Source organism: Barbus barbus (assembly GCF_936440315.1).
Source record: "Barbus barbus genome assembly, chromosome: 11".
NCBI lineage: Eukaryota > Metazoa > Chordata > Actinopteri > Cypriniformes > Cyprinidae > Barbus > Barbus barbus.
The window spans coordinates 17,966,841-17,993,640 of NC_136739.1; the positions used below are offsets into that span (position 1 = coordinate 17,966,841).

The 26,800-nt window shown below is 36.6% G+C and overlaps 1 protein-coding gene across 1 annotated transcript in view; it reads right to left on the reverse strand.

The window, feature by feature from the left end:
- Window positions 1-26,800, reverse strand: part of LOC306876791 (contactin-associated protein-like 5) — a gene marked incomplete at both ends in the record, with an annotated part of 68,231 nt that overhangs the window by 34,080 nt on the left and 7,351 nt on the right. Inside the window, 5 exons of the mRNA XM_079428198.1 lie at window positions 1,834-2,018; window positions 2,248-2,451; window positions 7,074-7,221; window positions 15,316-15,509; window positions 16,694-16,804. Of these exons, the coding sequence (XP_079284324.1) occupies window positions 1,834-2,018; window positions 2,248-2,451; window positions 7,074-7,221; window positions 15,316-15,509; window positions 16,694-16,804 (842 nt within the window). The remainder of the gene's footprint in view (window positions 1-1,833; window positions 2,019-2,247; window positions 2,452-7,073; window positions 7,222-15,315; window positions 15,510-16,693; window positions 16,805-26,800) is intronic.

The following is a 26,800-nucleotide window of genomic DNA, read 5'->3' on the forward strand; positions in this document are numbered from 1 at the left end:
TATATAATCATTAATAAAACATCAAATGTGCCTGCTTTCCATTTCTCTTATAAATTGGACAGATGGTTTAATGCCACTACATATATTGTGTGTATATACAAAATGTGATATATAAAGAGAAATGTTATATATTCCTCACAGGCTGCCATAGAATAAACCATTGTCTTGAGACTAGCTTAGCACACTGTTGTGGTAAACAAAATGCCTGAAGTCTTTGGTATTTTGGGCTGTCTTACATGATTTGCTTCAGGTCATGCCACAACATTTCAGTGGGTTTAAGGTCAGGACCTGACTTGGCTTTTCCAAATATGAAATTTCTTCTAACTCAACCATTTAGTTGTAGATTCTGTGAAGGATCATTGTTATGCTGTTTGAGCCTCTTTCTGTTAAGCGCCATCTCACGTATGGAGACTCTGACATGGTTGTAAAAAATGTAAGGATACAGTCCAGAATTTATTTTTCTATCAGTTACTCTGCTGTGCTGCTCAGCTGCGGGGCAGTTTCAAACTATTTTGTATGTCTAAGATGAGGTTTTTCTTTGTTGGAACATTTATTTATTTATTTATTTGGCAAAACTGTTCCATTTCTTCCTACACAGCATATCAGTCCACAATACTCTCTTTAAAAAGACACTGGGAACTTCCAGTCCAGTGATGTGCATTTACAGAAGGCACTAGTAAGTTCCTATTCCAAACCAGTAGGATCATAGGGGCTTACGTTTAAAAATAAATATATAAAAGTACAAGACGATCAAGTAATTAGGAAGCATGACAAGGCAACTGCAGTGTCCTTGTTGCTGTGGGAAATAAAGGTCAGTCTGTGGCCAGGCGGTCATCATTTCAGTGGCAGCCAAGCTATGTCATGGCATTCCCGGATCTGGAGGACACCTTGTACTACTCATACATAGAACAGTGGTGTCTCTCATAGGTGAGGTGAACTGCTGCCTTTATAGTGCTATTAACTTCAGGTGCACCTCATCAGCTGCGCTCCAGTCAGCCTTTGACTTCTATTGTAAGTCTGGCTCTGGGACAGCCACTGGAGAGCTGGAGAATCTGTGATACAAGGGGAGGCAGATACTCCATCACAGTGGATTTATGAACTCGCAATGCTCCCCTTGATGATCAATAATGCATTTTTCTTGTGGTTTGGAAATCTAGCGCCTCATGGGTATTTAAAAATCCTTTTCCTAGGCCCCCTGAAAACCAAAACGGTGTGATGAAAAGAATACTGTAATACATACAATCTTTTTGCCTGTGCTAGTTATATTATTACCTCAAACACCTGCTGTTCTTCTGTTGGTTGGAGCATCTTATCTTTTTTTGCCCTCTTTAAATGTCTCAGCCAATTAGTTCAATTAATTATTCAATCACTTGTTCAAATAATTAATTATGACTGGACAGTGGGATTTAATTAAATTCAATTTCAAATTAGATAAGTGTGTTTGATATACAAAAAACATTCAATTGTTTGGGGTAAGTAAGATTTTTTTAAAAGAAATTACTACTTTTATTCAGCAAGGATGTATTACATTGATCAAAAGTGACAGAATTATTTCGTAACATTATAAATGTCTTTACTATTTAAAATAAATGTTTTATTCATCAAAGATTCCTGAAAATGATGAAAATAATAAACAGTGTAACTGTTTTAAATAAAAAATTGTAAAAAATGTTATTATGAGCATTAAATCAGCATATCAGAATTTCTGAAGGAACGTGATACTTAAGATTTTATTTTATTTTATTATTACAGACTATTTAAAAGCACCAACTTTCATGCATCAAAGGCTTGTCATTTCAAAAAAGAGGAAATTACAGGGTCCCAGAGACCAACCTCATAGTCGACCTCTAGCGAGTCTCCATCACCCTTGGTCCTGAAGTGTTGAGTGTGTCTGTCCAAAGTGAAGTTGACCTGCTTGTTAAAGCGTTCGATCAGAACAGAGTGCCAGTGCAGATCATCAAGGAGACTTCCTAGAGTGACCACCATACGAGCACTGCTAGATCTCACCCTGCTGTCATCTGCCAATTAGAAGAGGTTTCTCATGAGTCATGTGACACTAACACGGCATATATTATTTAGCATATGCATTAATATATTCTTTAATAATGCATTCTTATGAATTCCATCAATAGTCTGTAGTCAGTCAATAGTCTCCACTCCAAAGTAACCATGGTTAAATATAAATATTGAATACTTGAACACTTCAACCCTTTGAAGTTGCTAGCTTCCCCCAGTACTGTAACTCACCCAGGTTTAGATGCAAGGCCAGCCTGCCACGATGAAGCTCCAGAGTGATATAATCTCCTCGCTGGCCTTCTCCATGCAGTAAAACACCTTCTGTCTGTCGACTCTTAAATCGCAGCGATATAACATCTTTCACCGTGCTCATAGACTTCTGGTTGAATCGGTAGAGCAAAGAGCTTCTGCCATCAAAATCAGCCACAAACGATCCTATTGACACATGAGATTTTGTATGAAAAACCCACTGAACATATAGTCATCATACATCAGCCGATTTTGAAGTTAAAAAGAAAACTGGACATCATACGCAAAATGAACGAGGATCCCACACTATTGGACTTTCACGACAACAAAAATACAATACAACAAACTTGAATACAACAAACTCCCGCAGAAACATGCGCCTCGTTGCTAGGAAATGCATGACAAATAAGAACAATATGTGTTCTAAAATTGGCTCAAAATATCATACATGTCTGATACAATAGATAGAATCATAGTCTAAAGCAAAAAATCTGTTCCCAGGGCCATCACACACTGCGCAGTTTCCTGTGAAATCTGTCAACTCCGACTTCCCAAAATCTGCAGGCTCTGAGCGACTAGTCTCCACTTGTCCAGACTGCAAATTGGTGCAAAAATCCATATAGAAGATGTGTAGCATATTTCAGCTTTAAACTGGAGTTCTAATTGAGCTACTTAGATAATGTGAGGACATCATAAAATGACGAGCATCTCTGAAGATATTAGTAGAGTTCTTACAGGAAAACCTTTCTCTATTGAGGTTTTAATCGAGCAAGTTAATGGGGCTCAACAGCTCACAGCAAAGACGATGAACTGAGCGAATCAAGCGTTTCACTAATGTTTAAATCTAGAGTCTGAATGACGTTACAGGTAAATTGTACTGGTAAATACAAGTGCTGGTTCGCAATTTTCACACAACTTATTAAGTGAAATAAAAAAATAAAGGGTCACATTTTATTTTAAGGTCCAATGCTCGCTATTATCAAACCATTAACTATGACTTCTGCCTCAATAAACTCCTAATTTGTTATTTATAGTAGTTGGTAGGGTTGTTAAGTTTTGGTATTGGGAAGGATTAAGGATGTAGAATATGGTCATGTAGAATATGTGTTTTATAAGTACAAATAAACAGCCAATATGTTAATAATAGGCACGCTAATAAGCAACTACTTAATAGTGAGAATTGGTCACTATACCAAAGTATTACCATATAAAATATAAAGATCACCAGCTCTTTTCTGGAGGTTCAGCTTCCTAAAGTAAAAGAGAAGAATTCACGTTTCTCCTTATACAAGACTCAGAAAGTTAATGAAGTTTGTCTTTAGATGGTCAAAATTTGGCATTTGACCTGAAAGAAAACGTCTGCTATATTGCAATTACCCATTTGAACAATGCAGCCAATGTGAACCAGTGTTCCAAGACAAAAGTTTAACCATGTTTCTTTGTCCATCAAAACAGTCTAAATATTCTTAAGATCAAAACACAAAATCTCATGTATGTACAGTTGTTTTGCAGAAATCTCTTTATCGGTGTTCCAGTTCATTACTGTATAATGGCACTCATAATAATGTAAAACCCTACAGCCTACAGAAAAAAGAATGTAAGAATGAACGACTCCTTTTTCGGATTAGTGAAGCACAGCAGAAAGGCTCGCATATATTCCAGCATTGAATATAATGACCTATTTTTGATAATAATAAGCAACTGCTCCATTTGGTCAAATAAGGATACTATGAGCTATGAGGGACGTGGTCTGGGCATAGCAATCCTGCAGTCATGATAATGACACTTATCTAGTATTGCACCATTCTCAGGTTCAGCTTGAGTTCACAACTGTCACAGCAGTTGGCTGATTAGCAGTAGTATTTTGCTATTATGTGATATGCAGCTCAAGTTAATCTGACCTGTTAGGTGCAATCACCACACTACCAGTGAGCACTAGCCGTCAAATCATGTATAATTAAAAGAACATTTATGCTCTTCTTTCAAGGTTATATTCAGCACTCAAGATCTAGTGTATATTAGTCAGACCAGTGCTTATAGATTCATCGTACCAGACATCTATGGTTCAGATTTGTCATGGGATTTGCATGTGAATTCTTTAAGTGTCTGTGGTTAATTAGTACAGACAGCTGAAATGAGACTCTTCATGCAGCATTTATCAGCAAAGCACAAATTAATTTGAGTTTAATACATGGATCATGCCACAGAATAATGAAGGCGTTAACTGTGGGACCTTTTTATAAATGCCTGTGTAATTCAACATTTGATCCATTTTAAGGATCTAGGTATCATTAAATGGATATTTTTTATTTATCTAGCTAACACAGACTGATAAGTGTCTGATATTTGGACGTCTTTGTTCAGTTTTGGAAAAGTATCATCAAAGAAAGTCATCAAACGACCATGATTTTGAGGAAAACGGAGTGAAACTGCCGCTGTCATGGAATGAATTATCTGTGTCACCTTAATTCAGCACCTGGAAAAAATACTGTGTGACTAGAAAAGGACAAAGGACAGAGGGCATGTGAAGATCTGCAGCAAGAATTATGGGTAATGTTATCACCTTATATACTGTGTCACAACTGTTTTATTGTCTCGTTACCAAGACTGTGGAAATGTGCTCTGTGAACTTGCTATCGGATCTAGGATGCTTCAGTAATCCTTCTTATGCAACTCTTTTTCCTTTTCTTTTCTTTTCTTTTCTTTTCTTTTCTTTTCTTTTCTTTTCTTTTCTTTTCTTTTCTTTTCTTTTCTTTTCCAATTCCTTTCCTTTCCTTTTTACATGGAATGATAAAAGATATAATATGGAATATATGGAATATACTGGATAATATGGAAATCCGCACTGTACAATTGATTTTGAAAGGTATCAATAAAACAAAGATGGTCAAACTTTATTTTAAGGTCTCACTATTAACTAACTATTAACTACAACTTTTACCTCAGTAAACTCCTAGTTACTGCTTATTAATAGTTAGTAAGGTAGTTGTTGAGTTTAGGTATTGGGTAGGTTAAGGGAATATATGGTCATGCAGAATAAGGTATTAATAATACACAACCATTATGCTAGTAATACGCTTGCTAATAAGCAACTAGTTATTAGTAAAAATTGGTCCCTAAACGAAAGTGCTGCCACATAGATTATTGTAGTATGGTCTCCATGAAAATACTTATTAATAATATATTTAATTATGGAATTATGTACATATTAATACAAACATAGGCTACATCTCACAACAGTAGTAGAAAAAAAATAATTAAAAAGGGTATACAGAGAAAGAAAATAAAAAAAGAATAAGATCTTTGCCAGGGAAAAAATAAAAACATTTAATTAACCAAATTAAACTGACATAGTGCTTCATAGCTTTTCTGTTTCTAATATTGTGCAAAGTATACCTACCATATTGTTTAATTTCTTTAATAAAATGTTCACAATTTGGCTTAGCTTTTTTAGCCCATTTCTTTACATCAATATGATATTTTCCAAGTAAAATAATTAGCTGCATAAGAAAATAAATTGTACTTTTGAGAATCAATGGTATCTTGGTATATAGGCCGCGTGTCCACCAAAGCGTTTTTTCCCGAGGCTGGCCTATTTTTTCAATTGATCTAAATGGGAGCGCCGCATTTTTTGAAAGGCCAGGAGCTTGCCGAGCGCTGAGTTTTTTTCTTGGCGCCGAGAGATGAAGAATGTTGAACATTGGATAAAACGCTGCGCTCATCACTGTAATTTTTAGTCAGCTAACCAATCAGAGAGGAGGAGGGGCGGGACTACCGACTGTACTATGGCTGAACAACAATGGAGAAATTAATATTGCTTGTCTCCGAGTATTTATTTCTTTACTAGATCGAATTGCCGGACTACCATAATATTGTTATGAAATATAATGCTTGGAGAAACATTTCATTCGCGATGCGTCTGGCATTACCTCAGCGGATATTCCGTATCATAGCAAAAAAAACTTAATTTTGTGGCAAAAACATGGACATGATCAGTCGTTTTTAACCTTTTGTTTACTATATTTATTTGTTTGGCCAGTGTCGTTGTGGGTTTTGGTTATTTTGCTGTTGTAAGACCTTTGAAATAACAGAAATCATTTGGCGAAGTGATATGGTATGTAATGCGGTCAAGACCTGCCTGGAAACTACGTTCGCCGTGCGTTTCCCTGAAAATAATTGCCCACCTTAGAACATTCATCAGCCAATGAGATGCAAGCATTCAACGGCCCTGTAGTATAATAGTTAGTAAGGTAGTTGTTAAGTTTAGGTATCGGGTAGGGTTAGGGATGTAGAATATGGTCATGCAGTATACAATACGTGCTTTATATGTCCTAATACCAAATGAAGAGGGAACAACCGCACACTCACTTAAGCATCACGTTTGACGAAACGTTGGTTAATAAAATAGTCGATGCTTAAGTGAGTGTGCGGTTGTTCCCTCTTCATTAGGTTTTTTTTTTTTTTTTTTTTCCAAAACCTGCACCTCTAGGTGTGCGTTTGCTTTGCCTTACTTACTTTATATGTAATAAACAGCCAATACACTAGTAATATGCATGCTAATAAGTAACTAGTTAATAGTGAGAATTGGTCCCTATACTAAAGTGTTTTACAAATTTACTAGCAATTTCTAAGTGAAAATCCACACCCCCTTTTTTGTGTACATCTGAATTCCAACAGTAAAGCTAACCACAGAAATACTGCTAGTCACTAAAAAATAAATGCAAGACATGTAACTGTTATGTCTCAGAAAGTAAACTGCCTGCTAGTCATTTGTAATATTGTTTTAAACATTAAATACTCTCACTTACGGTAAGCACAGCCATACACAGCTACTCTGAGGCCCACCCGACCACTGGGGCTCCACTCCAGAGGAACGAAGCGGAGGAACCGGGTTCTGATAGACTGGCTGAGTTTATGGTGGACCACACTGTCTGGATTCACGTTACCCACGATCCTCTGTAAACAGACAAAAAAAAGAAAACAATTCTTAATTTATCAATATAGTACAATATTCATCAATATTGTTCTTTGTTCCAGTAGTTTTCTGAAGCATTAGAGGCAGAAATCTGTGTTTTTGTTGTGAGAAGTATTCGATATATTAGGTCAGATGTGATTAATAAAGGTAATAGTGCTAATTAGTTAAAAAAATAAAATAATGCTTTTTAAAACGAATTTAATAAAATGATCAGTATTAATTATCAGTCCATTTATTTTTTCATTTTGATTCTTACTAGAAAACCCCCCACAAAAACCAGGGGTTTAAAAGAAACTATAAAAACTACAAAGTAAAATCACATTTTCAAGTCCTATTTTATACCATATTATTGGAAAGTGCCTTTTTTATAACATGCTGCTTGATCAGAAATTTTCCACAGACAAAATGCTATTTATGAATATGCCAACCCAGTTGAATGCAAAGAGCAGTATTTGTTTTGAAGGTCGCAACAGTTTATGTAAATGTCAACTCTTTTTCATCTGTTAGCACTCATAATTTGACAGTAATTTGCGTCTGAGTCACTTCACAGTTGAGACTTGCATGGAACATGAGAAGCGATGACCAAAACACCACATGGTTACGGATGAATCACAAAAAGAGAACGTCAACTTTTTTCAAAGATAGACTTTTCCATGTCCCTTTGAGATAAATAACATCAACATTATCATCACCTCCCCTGGTGAGCCACTCGCAGCCCACAAATGCTTTTATGATGCCAGCAAAAACAACAATCTGACGTTAGTGACTTTCAAGGCCCTGTTATGTTTTGCTTGCAGACACACTTGGAAGAAGAAATACTGCGCTAGCCAAAAGCATTAAGGATAGCACATTTGTAGATAAGCAAGCTTGGTACATTGGAGTTTGTGGAAGATCTACTTTAAATATTCCATTCTTAAAGGAACAGTCTTTATGACTTTCTTCTGTGCACACAAATATATTTTGAAGAATATTTTAACTATTTTTAATTTGCTTTCATTGTAAAATGCATTTTTGTAAAATGCAAGGTGTTTTTCTAAATTTTTTTGGAATGAACGGTGACATACTCAAAAAAAATGTATCCTTTTTTAGTTGTTTTAATCTCATTTATGCATTTTAAAGCTTTTTGGCACTGATAATCATTATTTTCATATTCTATACTTTATGATACTTTTTTGAACCTTTTCTAAAGAGGTTTAGGTATTTTTTTCCATTGTTAATCGCATCAATATCATCATGAGCACATTTGTCATTACATCACCAACTTTCTCAATTGAGCACTCAGTGACGACAACATCCTGTCCCTTACTGCTTCTTCCTCTCTCTTTTTCCACCTCTGAGAGGGAAAAAAAGAAAACAACAATACATCCATCCAATTACCTATCAGCTCACCTCAGCCCAAGGGCACAGCGGAGCTCCCATTGGATCCGGGGAGATGCCCCGGTTACAGGCTGCCCATGTAAACAGCTCCTCTCTACACTTCATTAACTCTATTCCTGTATCGACTCCTGCTAGACCTCCTCCTCCTTCATTAAGCCCCCATGCACTACTGGCGTAATCATGGACTCTCCATGGACTGTTTCATCAGCCCTGTTACGTCTGTAACTGTAACATCCTCCTGTGATTCACCAGTCCTCGCTTCCCTGAAACCAGTGTGAATTCACATCAGAAAGAAGAGCCGACACAAGATGAGTTCAACTGGGGTGGGTTCTGTATTTGTTATCTGATAAGAAAACGCTTGTCGGTGCTTGCTATGTCTCTAACAAAAGACTGGAGACAGTTCATTCAAATAGCAAACCAGGGTTATAACAGTATTGTTAACTGAAACTAAAATGATCAAAAATACATTTTCTGATGAAAAACTTAAACTAAATGAAAATTTGAAATTTTACTATGCTATTGTAGGAATTTATATATATTATCATTTTAAAATAAACATGTCTGATGAATGTTTTACAACTTTTTATCAACAGAAAGCAGTTTCTGAGCTGCCCAAGTGTCAAATAGAGCTTCTACTGACCTACTCTAAGCATGAATTACATTCTGTCCCCAGAGAAGCGAGGGCCCGTGAGTGTCAGAAATAGACAGCACCTCAGGGCCTCTGTGACCATGTTTAAACGAGAGATAAGACAGCGAAACTGTCCCCAGATGATATAGACAAGGAGTCTCTTCCTTCCCTCTCTCTCTGTCTCCAATGTGCATTGCCAGCAAACATCATAAATGTTTTATTTACAGTCATTCAGTGAAGCAGAAACAGGATAAAATATATAAACGCATCTGAAGGCATGGCAAGTGACAATTTCATCATTGTCTGAGAGCTAGGGGTGTCGGGTAGTATGTGTACTGTGAGCCAAGTGAGAAACTCGCGCACAATGTGATTCTGATTTTGGCCTGCTATGGCTGAATGAGTCACAGACTTTTACATCAATTATACTTTATGGGACCCAAATGGGCCACCAGGTTCATGCTTTAAGTGGGCTAATCTAACGAAACCTTGGGTCCGCCAATCGATTGCCTATGGGGCTGCTCGAGCCTCCGTGTAATGTGAGACCTGAGAGGTATGGATGAGAGATGGAGGCAGAAAAATAGGGACATAGAAAGAAATGAGTTGATTAATGACATTTGATTAGTGCTTGAGAACCAAATAAAGATGAACTGACAAGCAAAAATGTTATTCACGGCTATCAATAAACTAAAAATAAAATTTAAATAATTAAATGAAATGCTGATTAATTAAATAAATATTCACTATTATTAGCATATCTTTGCTGAGAAAGGTCTGAAATTATGATAATATATATTTTATTGCTGCATACAAAAGCACTGAGCAAATATTACAAGTGACTTTAAAAGTCAGTATATTGTTTGTATTGCAGAATTTACACATGGATGGGGGAATGATTAAATGCTAATTCTTCTGACATTTTTTATAAATACAATGCACTCGCATATAATAAATTGAAAGAGAGAATGGTTTGTTTTATGTGGCGTTTGATAGTTCAGTGCAATGGAACTAACTAGTACAAAAACAGAATTGTGTCAATGATAAAAGCTCAAAGAGTTCAAAGACTTCATAGTCTTCCACTTTTGAACCCTCTAGTTATTCAAGCACAACAACAGTTTTGCTGTCGTAAGGTAAACCCTTTGTGGTATTGATCCTATGATTTGCTTGAAAGTACTGCCAGCATTTCACAAAATCTGCCCTCTTGAGCAGAGCACATCCTTATAAAAAAATAAACTGTGTTATCTGTGTTATCACTTTAAAAAAGGTTGTGTATCTCTCCTGATTAAGGACTACTAGGCATGTTTTACTACATATTCTGTTCAAAAATTCACATACATTTTTAAATAATAATAACTAGAAGTTGCACATTAATGTGATTTACTAACATCAAATTACTGGTATTTGCGCCATTATTTAACGCTGAAATGGCTGCAATTTTTGTTGCTAAGAGGAGGCACCACAGAGAACAGTGAGCCTAGGTAGAAGGGAGAGGTTTTTTTTTCCACATGCATTAATGTATTTGGAATGCCAGAAGAACATATTATCCTGTCAATAACATATCGTTTGCCAAGCCATGTTATTTTTTATTTGCTTCAGGAAATAAAAGACGACAACCCTAAACTAGGAGTCACGCAATACCAGGTCTTTCAAAACTTGGCCTCTGGTTATTTTCAGCATACTGTGACAGTGTGACTTCTTTATTCTTTATTTGCGACTACGATAATTTGCACTGTGCTTGGTACGCTATATTGTGTTGGGCGATGTGTAAATGAGATGTTGTGTCTGTGTTCTTAAAAGTGCACATTGTTAGTAAATCACCCGCAGAAATTTCCACACTCATCTGCGCTGTTTTGAAATTGCGCTCTCGCACTAATTTGCCCTGTTTAGTAAAACTGGCCCTATGATTATAACATTTGATTGTTGTGAAATTTAATTTAAAAAAACATAATTTTTTCACAATAGTCCAGAATGCATGTGTGGTAAAAATAGGCTCAAGTGCTAACACTCAGCTTACACCTACTTCAGCAAGGCTTCATATTAGCACGTTACAGTATTCACATTGTTCCACTCATGCTCACAGTGTGAATACTGTAACCTGTTAATATGACCACCAAAATACAAACTTTGTGTGGTGTGAAGCAGGCTTTATACATTCATGGTGAGAATGCAAGCTTGAAATTCCTTATTTTAGACAAAAAGGGGAAAAAAATGTAAAAGAGAATAAAAGGAGAAAGAAAAAATGTGAAAAAAGAGAAAGAAGAAAAAGAAAAAAGACAGTGCTGCTTGATAGCAAAATGATCAGTCATAGAGAGGTAAGCTGGATGTCATGACTACATAACTGTCAGATTTAACATCTGTCATGTTGTTAACATTTTCCAGTTTGATTCCTGTCATTCCATAGAGCAGATCCTCCCTGTTATAAAAATACTCCGGCTACCCTTCTCACATCCCAGAGACACTAGCACACTTCTCTCACACATAGAATGTATGTGAAAAGAAAATGACAAAGGACAGCATGAACACTGCTCAGTAGCTCGAAGCCCCACAGGCTATAAGACGAAAGAAATGACCGTGGTGAGGCCCCCACAAAGCTTCTGCAGTCAGCAATTTTCCGTCAACGTAGGCGAATCCTGTTTCCCCGCCAGGAGATGACGGCAATACAAGATGAAGACAAAGAATGAAATGTGTCAGAGAAACTCCAGCAAGATTCATGTCAACAGCTATTTCAGCTTTTGAAGTGCTAGCCTGTCTTCAATTCACCAGGGCCACAATATTAAGACGTTACATGACATGAGCTGGTCGGATCTCAAATATTTAACCCAAAATCAACAGCATACAATTCACTGTTATTGACTGGTTAATGGTTATTGATTAAAAATACTATAAATGCTTTTAAAAAAAACATGCTTGTTTCTTCCACTTTATCTCCTCTGTCTCACAGCAAACACTATTGCACATCAACACACTCAGCAGCAGAAGCAGTGCAGACTGGAGAGAGAAATTTTCTGCCACTTTGGGGATCCCATTCACACCTTCCTACAGGAAGACCTTCTCTGACATGCAGCGGAGGCAAACAAGCTCTGCGGATGGGCCATCTTCTTTGGCCAAAACATTTGGCAGCTTTCCTCAGCAGAGACAGATACAACACTCATTAAAACAAAGCACTGTCTTGACAACAAGTTAAGAGTGTTTTTCTTCCTCTTTTTTTTTTGATTGACAAGCCATTCTTTTCATTTAGCAGACACCTTTTCCAAACCTTTTCACCTTAACACTGTGAATGTGACACTCTTGTGAAGGAGGCCGTCTAATACTCTTTTATTCTTTAGTGTTGGCTTATCACAGCTTGAAGAGAAGTTAGTCAGCAGAGAAAGAAAAGGAAAAGCAGAGAATTCAGACATACAGTTTTACGTGTACATTATATTTATACATTTTATCCAAAGCGGCTTACATTGCATTTCAAATATGCATTCAGGAATGCTAATAGAGGCACGCAGAGGATCTGATGACTGGAAACATTTGTTCACTTTGCCTTTAAACGTTGCTGCTGGGAAAAATATCTGCTTAATGTATCATCTTTGCATAATAGGTTTTCACAATAATGCCAAAAACTATGGGAATATTATGTCATCACACTTCAGAAAAAATTAAGCTGAGGCAGCTGGAGTATCAAACATATATTACTGTTCAAAAGTTCAGAGTATTTTTATGGTTTTAAAAGAAGTCTCTTCTTTCAAAATGGTCACCAGTGTAGCATAAATGTGATCAAAAATACAGTAATACTATAATATTGTGAAATATTATTACCTGTTTTCGGTTTATACATTTTGAAATAATAGCAAAGCTGAATCTTCAGCAGCCATTACTCCAGTCCTTTATTCAAAATGATTCTTCAGAATTCATAATATGCAAATAAGATGCATTTCTTACTATTATTAATGTTGAAATCTGTTGCGCTGCTTAATATTTTTGTGAATTCTGTGATACTGTTCCCCCAAGATTCTTTGATGAATAGAAAGCATTTATTTAATTTGGTTTGAAAATATGTAGATTTGACTGAATACATAAGATTTAAACCTAATCATTGCATTGCTATACATGCTGGTGTTGCAACTCACTACTTCATGGATGTCTAAACTTAAATAATCTAAAACAATTGATGAAAATGTCTGTATATTTCCAATACCTCGCATATGGGAATATATATGACATTTATATTACATTGTGGGAATTTCTTTTCTATGATGAATCGATGTATCCTTATGTAAAATGGCAAGGATCAATCTTCTAAAACTGGTGAATAACACTTTCTTGTAAACAGAATATAAATAAATCCAATCGACTGGTACCTCAGAAGCATTTATATACAGATTACTAAATCAATCCTTTATGAGAGACAGCACAGCATGACTCAAAATGACAGTGAATATAAAACATTTCTTATTGTAAATCGTGTCAAACCTTCAGAGCTTTATAATGAGCCTATTGTGTATCAAATAAAAGTGCTGGTGGAATATTAATAAAATTGAGAGAGACTCCTGACTGTTACGGAGCTCCAAGGAGGAAGATGAGATCAGGCAAAAATAATCCAAAATAAGAGTCTTTAATAACGGTCCACTCAAAAACATGTAACAGACAATAACTGGCAACTGAAATGGGGAAAACTCAGGACCATAAACCCAGGGGCTAATGGGATAATTAATGAAACAACAGGTGGTGACGATGAACTTAACAAGACACAGGCAAAAACTAGGTCAAGATCAGAAACTCAACAGACATGTGACACTGACAATATTCATGTTAAAAAAAACAAAATAACTATGAGTCTGTAGTTCAACTAAACCAAGCAAATCAGACCTGAAAAAGGCTGAGATTATTACCGGTTCTCTTTACACTGCTGAACATGTTACCTTTACACTTCTGATCAACTTTATTCTGCATTTCCACCACATTAAAAGCTAATTACATCTTAGTCGACTGTAATCTTCTCCGTTCATTAAACACACTTTGAAAATGTCATTATATCTTTAATAAAGCGGCGGTCTCATCGGTTGAATATAATTATAAAGCAGCGATAGGGGACGATGAAAATTGCGTCATTTACACGCATTATAAGTGTAGAGGCCAAGCCTGAGGACAAAGACAATAGATGCGTTGGCGGCTCAGCATCAAGCTCTCTTCAAACACCTGCGATGATTGGGAGGCTATGGCAGGTTCAACATCATTAGAACGATCTATTTCAGGAATCTCAGAAACTGCTAGCAGCAATTTGTATGTTAGTAACTGAATTCAGAGCTCGGTTAATGGGATCAGAACTTTTCAGCGGATGGAAATAAGCTGCACTAAAGATGTTCAAAACAAGACAATCATATTCCTCTGCAGCAGCATAGGTGATGCGTAATCAATTAAATCAGTAAATATTCAGCCACAAAAGAAGATTGTCGAAAGGATAATGACCTTACTTTCACTTGCTCTTTGGAAATTGAATCCAAACAGGGCGATCAGAACTCCGACACAAAGCAAAAGGCTCTTGTATCACCCTAAAGGGGTTTATTTTGCGCTAATGACGGGGGAATGTACATTATCCCACTTATTACTTACCAAATAAATAAATAAATTGACATGAAATACTGATTTGAGCTGAAATGATCCAATTATGCGAGAAGAAAGGGACTGCAGAGTGATACCAGAAGCATTGAACTAGCACATTGTAGGAAATTGGTTGTCAGGAACAATGGTGAAATATGTATATGAAAGATACAATTTAATGATCATTACACAAAAAACTATTCAACTGCAGAATGCCATGACTGACCAATCAGAATTGAGCATTCCAGTGCACTGTGTAATAATTTTGCATAATGACTTCTAAACTGTATAATTTACCATTGCCCCAGACAGTCGATTTCCTATCGCTGTGCTAGTTTGCTGTATCTCATATCACTCTACATTTCCTCTCACATAATACAATAATTTTGACTAAAATCGGTATTTCATTTGCATTTCAATATTTATAAGATAAGCAAGTGGGATAGTGCACAGCCGGGTGAAATGGTACCAAAACACGCACACCTACCCCAACATTGTCCTCCAACATGTACTGCTTCCACACACGTCCGGTGTCACTGTACAGGAGCATGTAGGTGCTGACCCAATCCGTGCTGCCGTGACGGCCTTGTGTGGCCACCGCTGTCACCTCCATTCGGTCCTGGAGGTCAACTTGCAGCCAGGGTGACCTGTCCGTCGACTCTGGGCTCCACCCACCTCCTCCTAGAGAACCCCATAAGAACTCTGTCAACGTTTATCAAAACATTATTCAATTCTGAGTGTCATATGATGTCCTTGCTGAAAAGCAAGACGTGTGCGAGAAGAAATTGGCTCTGGCTTTCATTTGAGCATCTATATAAAACTATCAAAACTGCATTTTAATTTAGCTTTCAGTTGGTTTTGTATTCATGGGGTGAGCTGCTGTCAATCAGTAGACAGCTTCCACTCCAAAACAAGACAAGAAGCGTCGACCTCTTGACCTCACTTAACATGTACAGCGTTCACTTTGGATCAGAGAGGTCTGCCGGCACATGTGCTCCATATAAAGATGCGTTTCTGCCTCCACAATCCTCAAGCTCACTGTATGGAGAAATTGGTCTGACTCAGGCAGAGAGGTTCATTACTCAAGCACTGCGGACACCACGGGAGCATATCAGAGCAGAATTTTAAACTGGGGACCTCTGACTTGAAAGAAGCAGCGTTTACACAGACCCCCTGGAGAGAGGAATCATTTAGTTTGTTACAGATGCAGGCGGTAGAGGTTGGTCACATCTATAAATAGCTCAGAGGACATGCACAGATAGGGCAAGAGTGAAAGCTCAATAATATCTCAAACCTGCAATTTTCTGGAGTTATGGTTTTCTTTCTTGCCATTTTGGGCATGAATTAAATTTACATGAATGCAATAAATATTTAATGATTTGCATCTTGTAAGTTTTTCTTTGCCCCATGATTTATTTATATGGTTTTAAACAAAAAGTTTAAACACAGGGTTTATACTGATGATGATGCATTATTATGAAAATATTCTTGATACATTACCTTGATAATATTAGATAAAAAATGAATAAAACATTAAATGTAGTTTAATGGTATGTAATATTGTATAATAGTTGTATAAACATTAAAAAAAACTTAAAACATGAACATGCACGCTACTGTTAAAAAGTTTAAATAAGTCTGTTATGCTCACCAGCATTTATATATCAAACCATGACAAACCCAAATACATGAATAAATAGTCAGTATAGCATGTACACTACAGGCAATGAAGGGTTGCTGTACTCAAGGCTTCATAAATAAAAGGCTAACACTAAGAAGGCTTAAATTTCCCAAGTGTAATTTACATTGTCTTCTTAATTGACAAATATGAGTGAATTAGCATGCAAATGAGGACTTAAACTTACCATCTTTTTTGTTTAATTTGGCAAAGTACGCAACCCGACTGTCTGAGAAATGTGAAGAGCTGTGAAAGGAGGTTGCAGGCAGAATAGATGCCAGAGATCCATCACAGCTGTCTGGAAAACACAACAAATATAAACAGACACATATTAGCTCATGTGAAAATAAACCCCTCTACTTACAGATTTTCTGTCAGAAAATTTCAGACGAATCCTTTTCTGTTCAGATCATCTTCCATCACACAGGTGAGATGGATCTCTTCACTAATACTGATACCTTCAAATAATCCTGATAGTGTGGCAAATCCATCTTTATGCACCCCTTTTGTTCATATCAAACCTAGCTGCAATATTTTGAGAGTTTGAATAACTGAGTGAACTTTTTTCTCAATAAATTCAGAAGTTGCAACATTCTATTACCTGTAGATTTGAAGGACAATCAATGTACAGATCCGAGCTGAAATGAACTTTAGTAGTTATTTAAAAATTATTAAACAAATGCACACATAAAGGTTTGGCACTGACATGGTTTTACATGTTTTAGAGGTTGTATCATGTTTGTAATTATACAAAAAATAATGGCTTCATGGTCAGAAGCTTAAAAATGAGATGGGGGAGAAAAACAGGTTTCTGGGTCAAGAAAGCAACTGCTGAAGGTTATCTCTATGGTAACAGCATAACCATACCGCTGTACTTCGGTAAAAGTGTCATAATTAGGGTTAAATCTCAGTAGGGGTCTTGACTTTACTGTTTGATGGAAAAGGTTATGTACTATATTATCATGTAAAGTTCACAGACGAGACAATAAATAACCTATTTATTCTACTGTGAAAAAAAAAAATCTGCCAGACAAAATTAATCACAAAAACACATTAATCTCGAAATTTCCAAACACATTTAGTAAAAATCTTGCCCATAAAATAAACATTCTGTTGCAAAGTCAATGAAATGTGTCGCTGTAGGACTAATGTCCCACATGAAGTGTCCTCAATAAGACCTCCAATTAAACTTTAAAACCTACTATTAAACACCACATGGGCCATTCTTAACTAAAGACAACCGCATGTTTTTTAATCAATGAGTTAAAATCTGAATGAATTTAATTAGCATGTCGACAAACTCTTCTTGAACCTTCTCTTGGGTGTCTGCAAGAGATGCTCAGCTTCCTTCACTGTGGTTTTCATTGCTGCTCCCCAAATGATGTGAATTACTTTGCAATGCAAGCAAAGGCCTTGAGGCAGGAAGAAAGAGATATGAAAGGATAAGTGAATATCAATAATTACACATGGGATTTCTCGGTCAGCTCCCTACCGGTGTTGCATTCCACAAAGACATTTCCATTTAAAAACATTCTGGCGTACTTTATGCTTGCCATCCAATGTTACAAGCGAGAGTCAAAGGCTTAAAAGGGCACTTAAATCAATTGATAGTTACAAACATCATGATATTATAGTCATCAAGTTCACAGAGGCTGGTCTATACATTCTGTATATGAATGACATGAAGTATTTCAATCACAGAAAGCATCACAGACAAATGCTGCATGCTCCAGATAACCCCTCCTTTTAAATTTAGATGACATATGTTCAGCTATTAGCCTCCTGCTAAGTGCTAACAACTTTTGACCTTCATACATATGTGAAGTCACCGCAGTGTCTGAATCTTTTCAGCATATTTTTATGTTCAAGCTCTCTTGACCTTTGCAGATTCGCAGTGATGAGACAAACAAAAGCAGACAACAAAACTGCTTTTGTGAAGGCTGCCACGAAATTGTAATAATTAGGAAATGAAAAGCTCTTATTCAAGCAGACCCTTCAAATCTGAATTTGCATGAATTCCTCAGATGTAAGTAATTAATGTTCATCCATTTATGGGAATTTGGGTGTTGAGTAATTTTGAAAGATGATCATGGCACGGCACTGATATGTAACAAGAAAAAAATGTGTTTGGCATATATTAGAAATATAGCTATTATAGTCACAGTACACCGTAAGCAATAAAGGTGCATTCAGTTATAATTTGGTGCTAATTGAAAACGTTTCACACATTAAGAAACAAATTGTTCTATTGTGAAGAGTGATCGGAATGGTGTACACTCACATGAGAAAGACTTTACTCATAATAGTTTTCTATAAGAAGGGTTTTATTTTGTATGGTGCAGGTCACCAAGATGTTTCCCCATGTTGAAAAGCTGAGTTTGACTAAACGTCAGAGAAAATCCTCACACCTCACCCTGTGAAAAGAATTGTGCTTAACTTCATTGAATGTTTAATTGTAATGTACTTAAAAACTGTGCTTGCAGATAATATATTATTGAAATAAACACAAATTAAAATGTTTTTGATGAAGAAGCTTTCTGACCCTGCATAGACAGCAACGTAACTGAAATGTTCCAAGGCCAAACTTTTACAATCAAAACTTTGTTGTAAGTGTAAAAACAGCTTATTTTAAAGGCAGTCTGCCAAAATGAAAGCTTTTGGAATGTTCTAATTTTTGTTGTAATAGTGCATATAAGCACCGCCTTCTACATCGCTGCCTGTTTAGCCCCACCCACCATTTCACGCATTTAGTGTTTACGAGAGAGGCACACGCACAGGTCTATGCAGAAACTAAAGATGTCTCAAAAGACAACAAGACGCTGTGCAGTGCCAAGTTGTGGAAAAACCGTGTTCACATTGCCTTCCTTCTGACCCCAACGTTAGGAAAGAGTGAATTAACTTTATTTTTAATGAAGATCCAGATCACGTGAGTAAGAACTCAGTCCTTTGTTCAATTCATTTTACTGCGTTTTCGTTTACAAACAAGGCACAATTCGATGTGGGATTTTCAAAATGATTGAAACTAAAAGATGATGCTGTGCTGACTACATTGAATCCGACAGTAATATCGCAACACACAAGTCTGAGTAACTGTTTTCATTACGTGGTCACTATTGCATTGTCTCTTCTTTCAGGTCATTTGATATACATTATTTATGCATTTTTAACCTAAATCCCAGCAGCGTCCATCTATGAGGAATGTACACTATCAAACATACACAACTATCAGCCAATCATAGCATTGGGTATTTACTTTTCAAACAGAGCGTTCTGATGAGGAGGGTTAAAAACAGGACCGAAAATAGTCTATTACTTCTAAATTATGATGTTTTTGATGTATAAATCCTGATAACATTATAAGTGGACCTCAGAGAACAGTACAAAATAAAAACAAAGGCAGTTCATGATCCCTTTCACAATGTCCTTTATACATTTCTGGGCCTTGAACGTGATAGTTGTGTTGCTGTCTATGCAGGGTCAGAAAGCTCTCGGATTTCATCAAAATTATCTTAATTTGTGTTCTGAAGGTCTTACGGGTTTGGAACGACATGAGGGTGAGTAATTAATGACTATTTTTATTTTTGGGTGGACTATCCCTTTAATTGTAGTCCTACTTTTTCCATAGGCTTTGTAGATACAGTAGTGCTTGTGTCATTTGATGATGCAAAGAACAAAAAATGAATCAATAGAACACACTTAATCTCATGGTTTACCAGAGGAGACAATGACAGAATCAGTTCCTGTACGACCGAAGAAGTCAAAGGTTAGAAGCCAGAAGGCCGACCGAGACAAAAAAGAGAAAATCCTGCGTAGTAATGCCAAAGTTGTTTCTTTTTTTACTGGACATGTAAAGGAATTTGTTAATGGGTTGAGAGCGCTCTCCAAAACTCAATAGTATCAGTGTCATTTACATAAAACTCAGAGACTCTCATGCTGATCCATGTTGATCTTGAATTTAGTGCAAATTATTGACCTAATCTGAATCTTTTGATGAGAGGAAAGGAATCAAAACTGCACAAACGTACGGGACCTTTTAGAGAAAGCCTGTGGCGGCGCCGGCTCTCCCTGTGTGCTCATTGAGCTGCGTTTAGGATTACTGTGCCTCCAGCGTGGCGTGGCAGATTACGAGTACAGCGATCTGAGCGTGTCAGCACTCACAGGCCGCTGATCCGGGTAAGGCAGGGGAGCAGATCTGCTTGGACTCCGACTCTCTCCCCATTGTTCCACGTCTCCATGCCAGTGCACAGCAAGAAACTCTAATCTGCTGTAGAGCAAGCGAGGACACAGTGAAAACCGGCCGCCAAGCGATTACAATAATCACTGCATTTCAGCCATCTGCGAGTCGAGAGCTGTGTTCATTTAGGGAATCCATTCGATTTCAAATGGTGTCCACGACAGGCTGGAGGGAACTGAACAATGTTTCCAGCTCAATGGTTGAGTGCAGATGAGATGCCTGACCTGACTTGACTGCACTCATATCATGTATGTGAACAGATGCCTGTGATACTGATTTAACAGCCAAATGAAGAGGATCAAGCTGTTTTCATACATCTGAGTGTTATTCTCCTGGCGTGTCTATTACATATCAGCCATAATACATCAGAGCTCCTCAGGGATTATGCTGATCACAGTGTCACACGCTCTAACAGCGCCATTCAAGCCCTTTATGATTTAACCCATTCATTCTTCCTGACTATGATCTCTATTCTTCTCATTTCTATCTACATCATAATTAAAAAGTCTCATTAGCTGTGAGAAATGTAAGTCATATTACACCACCACACTTTGTTTGAGCATGCATTCAAATAAGATCATTTTACATGCTTCCAAATAAAACAAAATGTCTTAATTTATGTGACCAAACCCAAACGATAGTACAGTGAGTCAAATCAGTGAATCAGTTTGTGTATCTGTTTATTTCCTCAAACAGTACAAATGTACCGGTTCAATAGAATGACTCAGACTTTCTAACTTAACATATGAGAGAGACAGAGAAAAAAAGATCACCGTTGAGGTGAGTGCTACATCGTAGATTGTTATTAGAAAAGATCTCTGTATGGTTTCTCTTTGATTTTGACTTCTGAATGCAAACAGACATGCATACTTTAAATAAACTACCAGAACGGCAGCAAAGGTGTGCAATATGGGCTAAATCTGTATGCTAAACATTGTTTACTCCAAGAACTTTCCATATTACACATATTACATATTATATTTTGCACAACATGTGCAAAATATCACATGAATAAGGTGAATTGCACACCCTGTAATTCAAATCAGGCTCTTTCAGTAAGTATAGTTTTGCTTAGATTTACACATTAGCTGGCAATTCAGTGTCTCTCCTGAACTTTGCTCTCATTTCTCATAATTTCTCTTCTCATAGAACAACCAATTTCATTTAGATCAAGTGGCTTTTGTTTTTGTTCTGCATTCTGTGTCGTTGTGTTAGCAAAAGATGAATTGTCAAAAACAGGCCCTCAATGATAATATGTATTTGGTATCAATGTAATTGTATTATCCTGCTCTCAATGATAAGCATAAATAGCTTTCTCACTCCTACACTTGCTGGGAAATGAAAGCTCTCAATATCTGATTCTATCAGCATCGGTCTAGAGCGAGCCATCCATCTTTAACATCATTGACTCCCACTGTCACAGACTGCAGCCCAAACAGATGCTGGCTGCATTAATTATATTTTACAATTGTCAGCAGATTAACGGGGACACTTGTGGTTGCCAGCATGTCATAAAGTGTCTGACTGCATCTAAATGTCTTTTGACCTTTAGTGTAGTCAAGAGGTCAGCGCAAAATGCTAAGGCTGAAAATGCAAATTTGTTGAGGCTTTAAAAAATGATGTAAGATAGTATTCCGGTTTCCAATAATACTGAATGCTTGTTTAGTTCAACTGACACTTACACTGCTGGCAGGCGAGCTGATTAGAGAAAGCTATACTGACAGACTATCTGAGCTCAGTGTTTTTTTCTACAGTCTCAGCAGGTTGAAATGTAGGTTGAACAATACAAAGCTATCAGTTCCAGTACGGTCTCCCAGCCATTGCTATCACTGAGATTATATGAGCCAAATCTACCTATACTATCAAACAGCAGATAAAAAGAAAACCACATTAGAATAGTGGACTCCGTTGAAAAATACAGAGTAGATTAGCTAAATTGTTTACAAACCAGTTTGCTGTTTACTAGTTCTGCAGTTCAAAGGTTTGGGGTCAGTAAGGTTTATTTCTTTATTTAAGAAATTTATATTTTTCTTTAGCGAGTATGGATTAAATTGAACAAAAGTGACAGTTAAATTATAATGTTACAAAAGATGTCTAATTTAAATAAATGCTGTTCTTTTAAATTTTATATTCATCAAATAATCTATAATAAGAAGAATAAATTTCCACCAAATCAGCATATTAGAATGATTTCTGAAGGATCATGTGACACTGAAGACTGGAGTAATGGCTGCTTTCCATCACAGAAATACATTAGAGTTTTAAATATATTAAAATAGAAAACAATTATTTGAAATTATAATAATATTTCATAAAATAAGCATAAGAGACGTCCTGTAAAAACATTTTAAAAATCTTATCAACCCAAACTTTTGAGCAGTAGTGTACATTTTACAAGTGTAGTCAAAATTAATTGTCAAATATAACTGAGATCCCATTATATAGTCATATAAATAAATTATGAACATTGCAAAAAAAAAAAAAAAACACCAAGTAGAATCATATAAAATACAGGAGGTATATCAGCATGTTACAAAGATAATTCATAATGAATGTTGTAATAGCTTGACAATTTAAGTCTACAAAATGAAGGGAAAAGTACATTTGCATTTTGAGAAACATATTTGTGTGTGTGAGTGTGTGTGTGTGTGTGTGTGTGTGTGTGTGTGTGTGCGCATGTTTATGTGGTTTATGAGGACACAAATTTGTATAATGACATGGGTATGACAGAGGTATTACAATATTAAGGTGGTTTATGAGGACACTGCCTATGTCCCCGTAATTCAAAAGGCTTAAAAAACATACTAAATGGTGTTTTTTTGAAAATCTAAAAATGCACAAAGTCTCCTGTGAGGGCTGAGTTTAGGTGTAGGGTTGGTGTAGGGCAATAGCACACACAGTTTGTTCAGTATAAAAACCATTACGCCTATGGAGAGTCCCCATAAACCACAAAAACCAACATGTGTGTGTGTGTGTGTGTGTGTGTGTGTGTGTGTGTGTGTGTGCATTATATGAGTAAAAGAGCACCACTGCAGGAATATCTTTATATCAATTTTATATGCACATATATTATTAGCAGACTTTCCAAAGTGACCAGGGAAGGACTCCACTGCTGATGTCAGCAAATAGCTTTAGTGCCACCAACGAGGTGGATTATGCAGTGACAGTGGCTTGGGAAATGTGACCAAAATCTCATGGGTTAATCAGATTTATTTCATTTATTTATTTTCATTTTTATTGTCTCTCTCATTCTAGAAGTGAAAAGGTCTTATGTTGTGGCCACTTTCATGCTGGTTTTGGCATGGCTACACAGTTTGAGATGGTCTACCTGCAACAATAGCCAGCCTAACCAGCCAGTGCCAGTAATAGACATTTTCTTATTCCAGTAACAGCTTGTGCAAGTTTGTGCCAGAAAGAGAACAGTGTCGCCCATCTAAAACAGGCCCAAACTGCTCTAAGATGTTTTTGTTTTCAGCTGTAGTGTGGAGACTGTCATTAGCGGTGTGTGTGGTTACTCTTTGAAAACACGAGTAATGTCCTAAAGCAGTAGCTCTGCATGCACACAGGATTTGCTGGCCCAGCGCTTAGCATGAGAATACTCTTCCAAAGACAAACCATATGAGAACTTGACCTTCTCATGCAGATTGGGAAGGAATTATTTCTGTGACAGATATGCATCATGAAGCCTAATAGGAACATCACTCAATGCCTTGATACGTTATTCTCTCCAATGATTTTAAGTAGAAAGTGTACCCAGGCCTATGAAACATTAACCCTTCTTTCAAAGTCAATGATAACTGCTATCCATTATGCTCTTCAGCTTTTTCCTTTAATCATCCTTTTAATATACAGCTAACAGAAAAAAAAAAAAAAAAATCATATCAGCAAGACACTGACACAGCACAGCCCAAAGAGCTCAATGCACTGCATATTATGTGGAAAAACCTAGTAGCCAGTCATACAGCCATCTCCACTTAAAATAAAAGAGGTCCATGCTAATTCTGTGCATATTTGCCAGAAAACTATAGGGACCCCATTGCCAAGACAACTGCTAAATTGATCGAGAGAAGGTCACCCACCAGGAAACCTAGCCAAGTTAATTTTTAGCATCACCCAAGCTGTTGATGAGACTCAAGCAAAGGATGTAAAACAGCATGTCACACCCCGAGTGCACCACTGCTCATAATTAAAGGCAGCCAGACCGACCCAGTATTTTACACATGAGAGGATTTTTTTGCATACATGGATAGGTTGAACGCTCCCCAAACCCCCATGTACAATACATAAAGTTAACATATAAGCTTTTTAACATCTTTTGTGCAATTTTTCATCTGTAATTGGATATATAAAGTGAACTTCATAAGACAATGAATAATTGTTTTCTATGGAATATGCCAAGGAGCATCATGCACCTACATTTTTTGAGGGAGCTTCAGTGACAGATCTGGCTCTTCTACCTGAGACTGTGAGTCATGATAGTCTAGAACTGTAATTTTAAAGTGTGCATGGGGGTTGGATTCAAATCCTGATATAACATACATTATTATAATGAACTGAACTTGACTGCTAGTGATCGTCCTGCATTTTCATCTGGGAATGCATAGATGCAAGATGACTTTTTTGTGTTTCATGAGAAAAATCCAACCCCAAATGAATATAACCATTTTAACTTTTGGTAACACTTTACTTTACCGTGTCCTTGTTACACATTACATATACTTACTATTATAATAACAATAATGTATGCATAAATACATGAAAGTAACTTTAAGACAAACCCTAATTCTAACCCTAACCATATAGTGAGTACATGTAGTTAATTAATATTATTCAGTACTTGTATAATTACACTGTAACAATGACACCTTAAAATAATGTGTAACCTAACCTTTTACTGTAATACTTACTGCAACATCTTGAGATCAAATAATATACTTTTGAATTATGAACCAAATTAAGAACATACATTGCCATGCTGATATTCCAGATACAAAGAACATTATAAGTTCTGCATCAGTTCAGACTTTGACATATTCAGTAGCTTACAAAAACAAATGAATTTAAGCCCTTAGTATTGGACATCGCAAGGCTAAACTGCAACTTATCTCTGCATTTGGAAACACATTTTGTAAATCAGAGAGCGTTCTCTGTAGTCTTTAATGTGCCTCACCTGCAGCACAGATTCTCAAGTGCGAGTGTGACATTTAAATGGATTTATAATAAATATTTCAATTCTAAAAATATTCAGTTATTTTGTCAGATTATGTTATGTTTTGTAACATTTTGGATAGATTCCCCCAGCTACCCACACACAAAATCTCTGCATGAATCACATAAGCTAAATTACATATTTTGGCTTCAAAACCGCAAAATTCACCAAAAGGCAACATCTTTGGGTCACTATTAATTTTGCACCTACAATAATTGTGGAACTTAATTATCAAATGTAAAAATCTACATTTTTTGTATTTTTGGAAGTTGCATTTGCAATCCATTTGGCCTGGCCTTACTGTGATAATCTCAGGATAGTTCATTACTAAATTAAATGTCTTCGATTGGACTTCCTCAGCTTGTCAGATGGCCCTTTTTTTTTTCTTCTTTTTTTTTTGTAGATGAACATAATGTCCAACATTGCTAAATAAATTAAAACATGGTATTTTTGTAACTTGAATAGATTTTGATGAATGTCTCTTGTCATTTTCCCCACTGTCATCGGCTGTGAGACGCTTTTCTTGTTGGCTACTCTGCCAGCTATCATTTTTCAGCATTATTGGTCAGCATTTCCTCCTAATAGCTTTTGAACAGCTGTTATTTCATGGCCTCCGCATGCACGGAGCTGTACGGGAGATTGGCATCACTCGGTCCCTAATTAGGCAGCCTGCACTTCGCCATAACAAACATTGCTCTACAAAGAGATCTGACTCAATAATGCCAACAAATTGCTTTCTGTCTCCCAGCAAAAATGATTTCTGCTTCTCGCCTCTACCTGTGCCAGAACAAAATCAGATGTCTCAGGTAGGTGTGTTGTGTTTGGTATCTAAGACAAAAGATGATTACAAA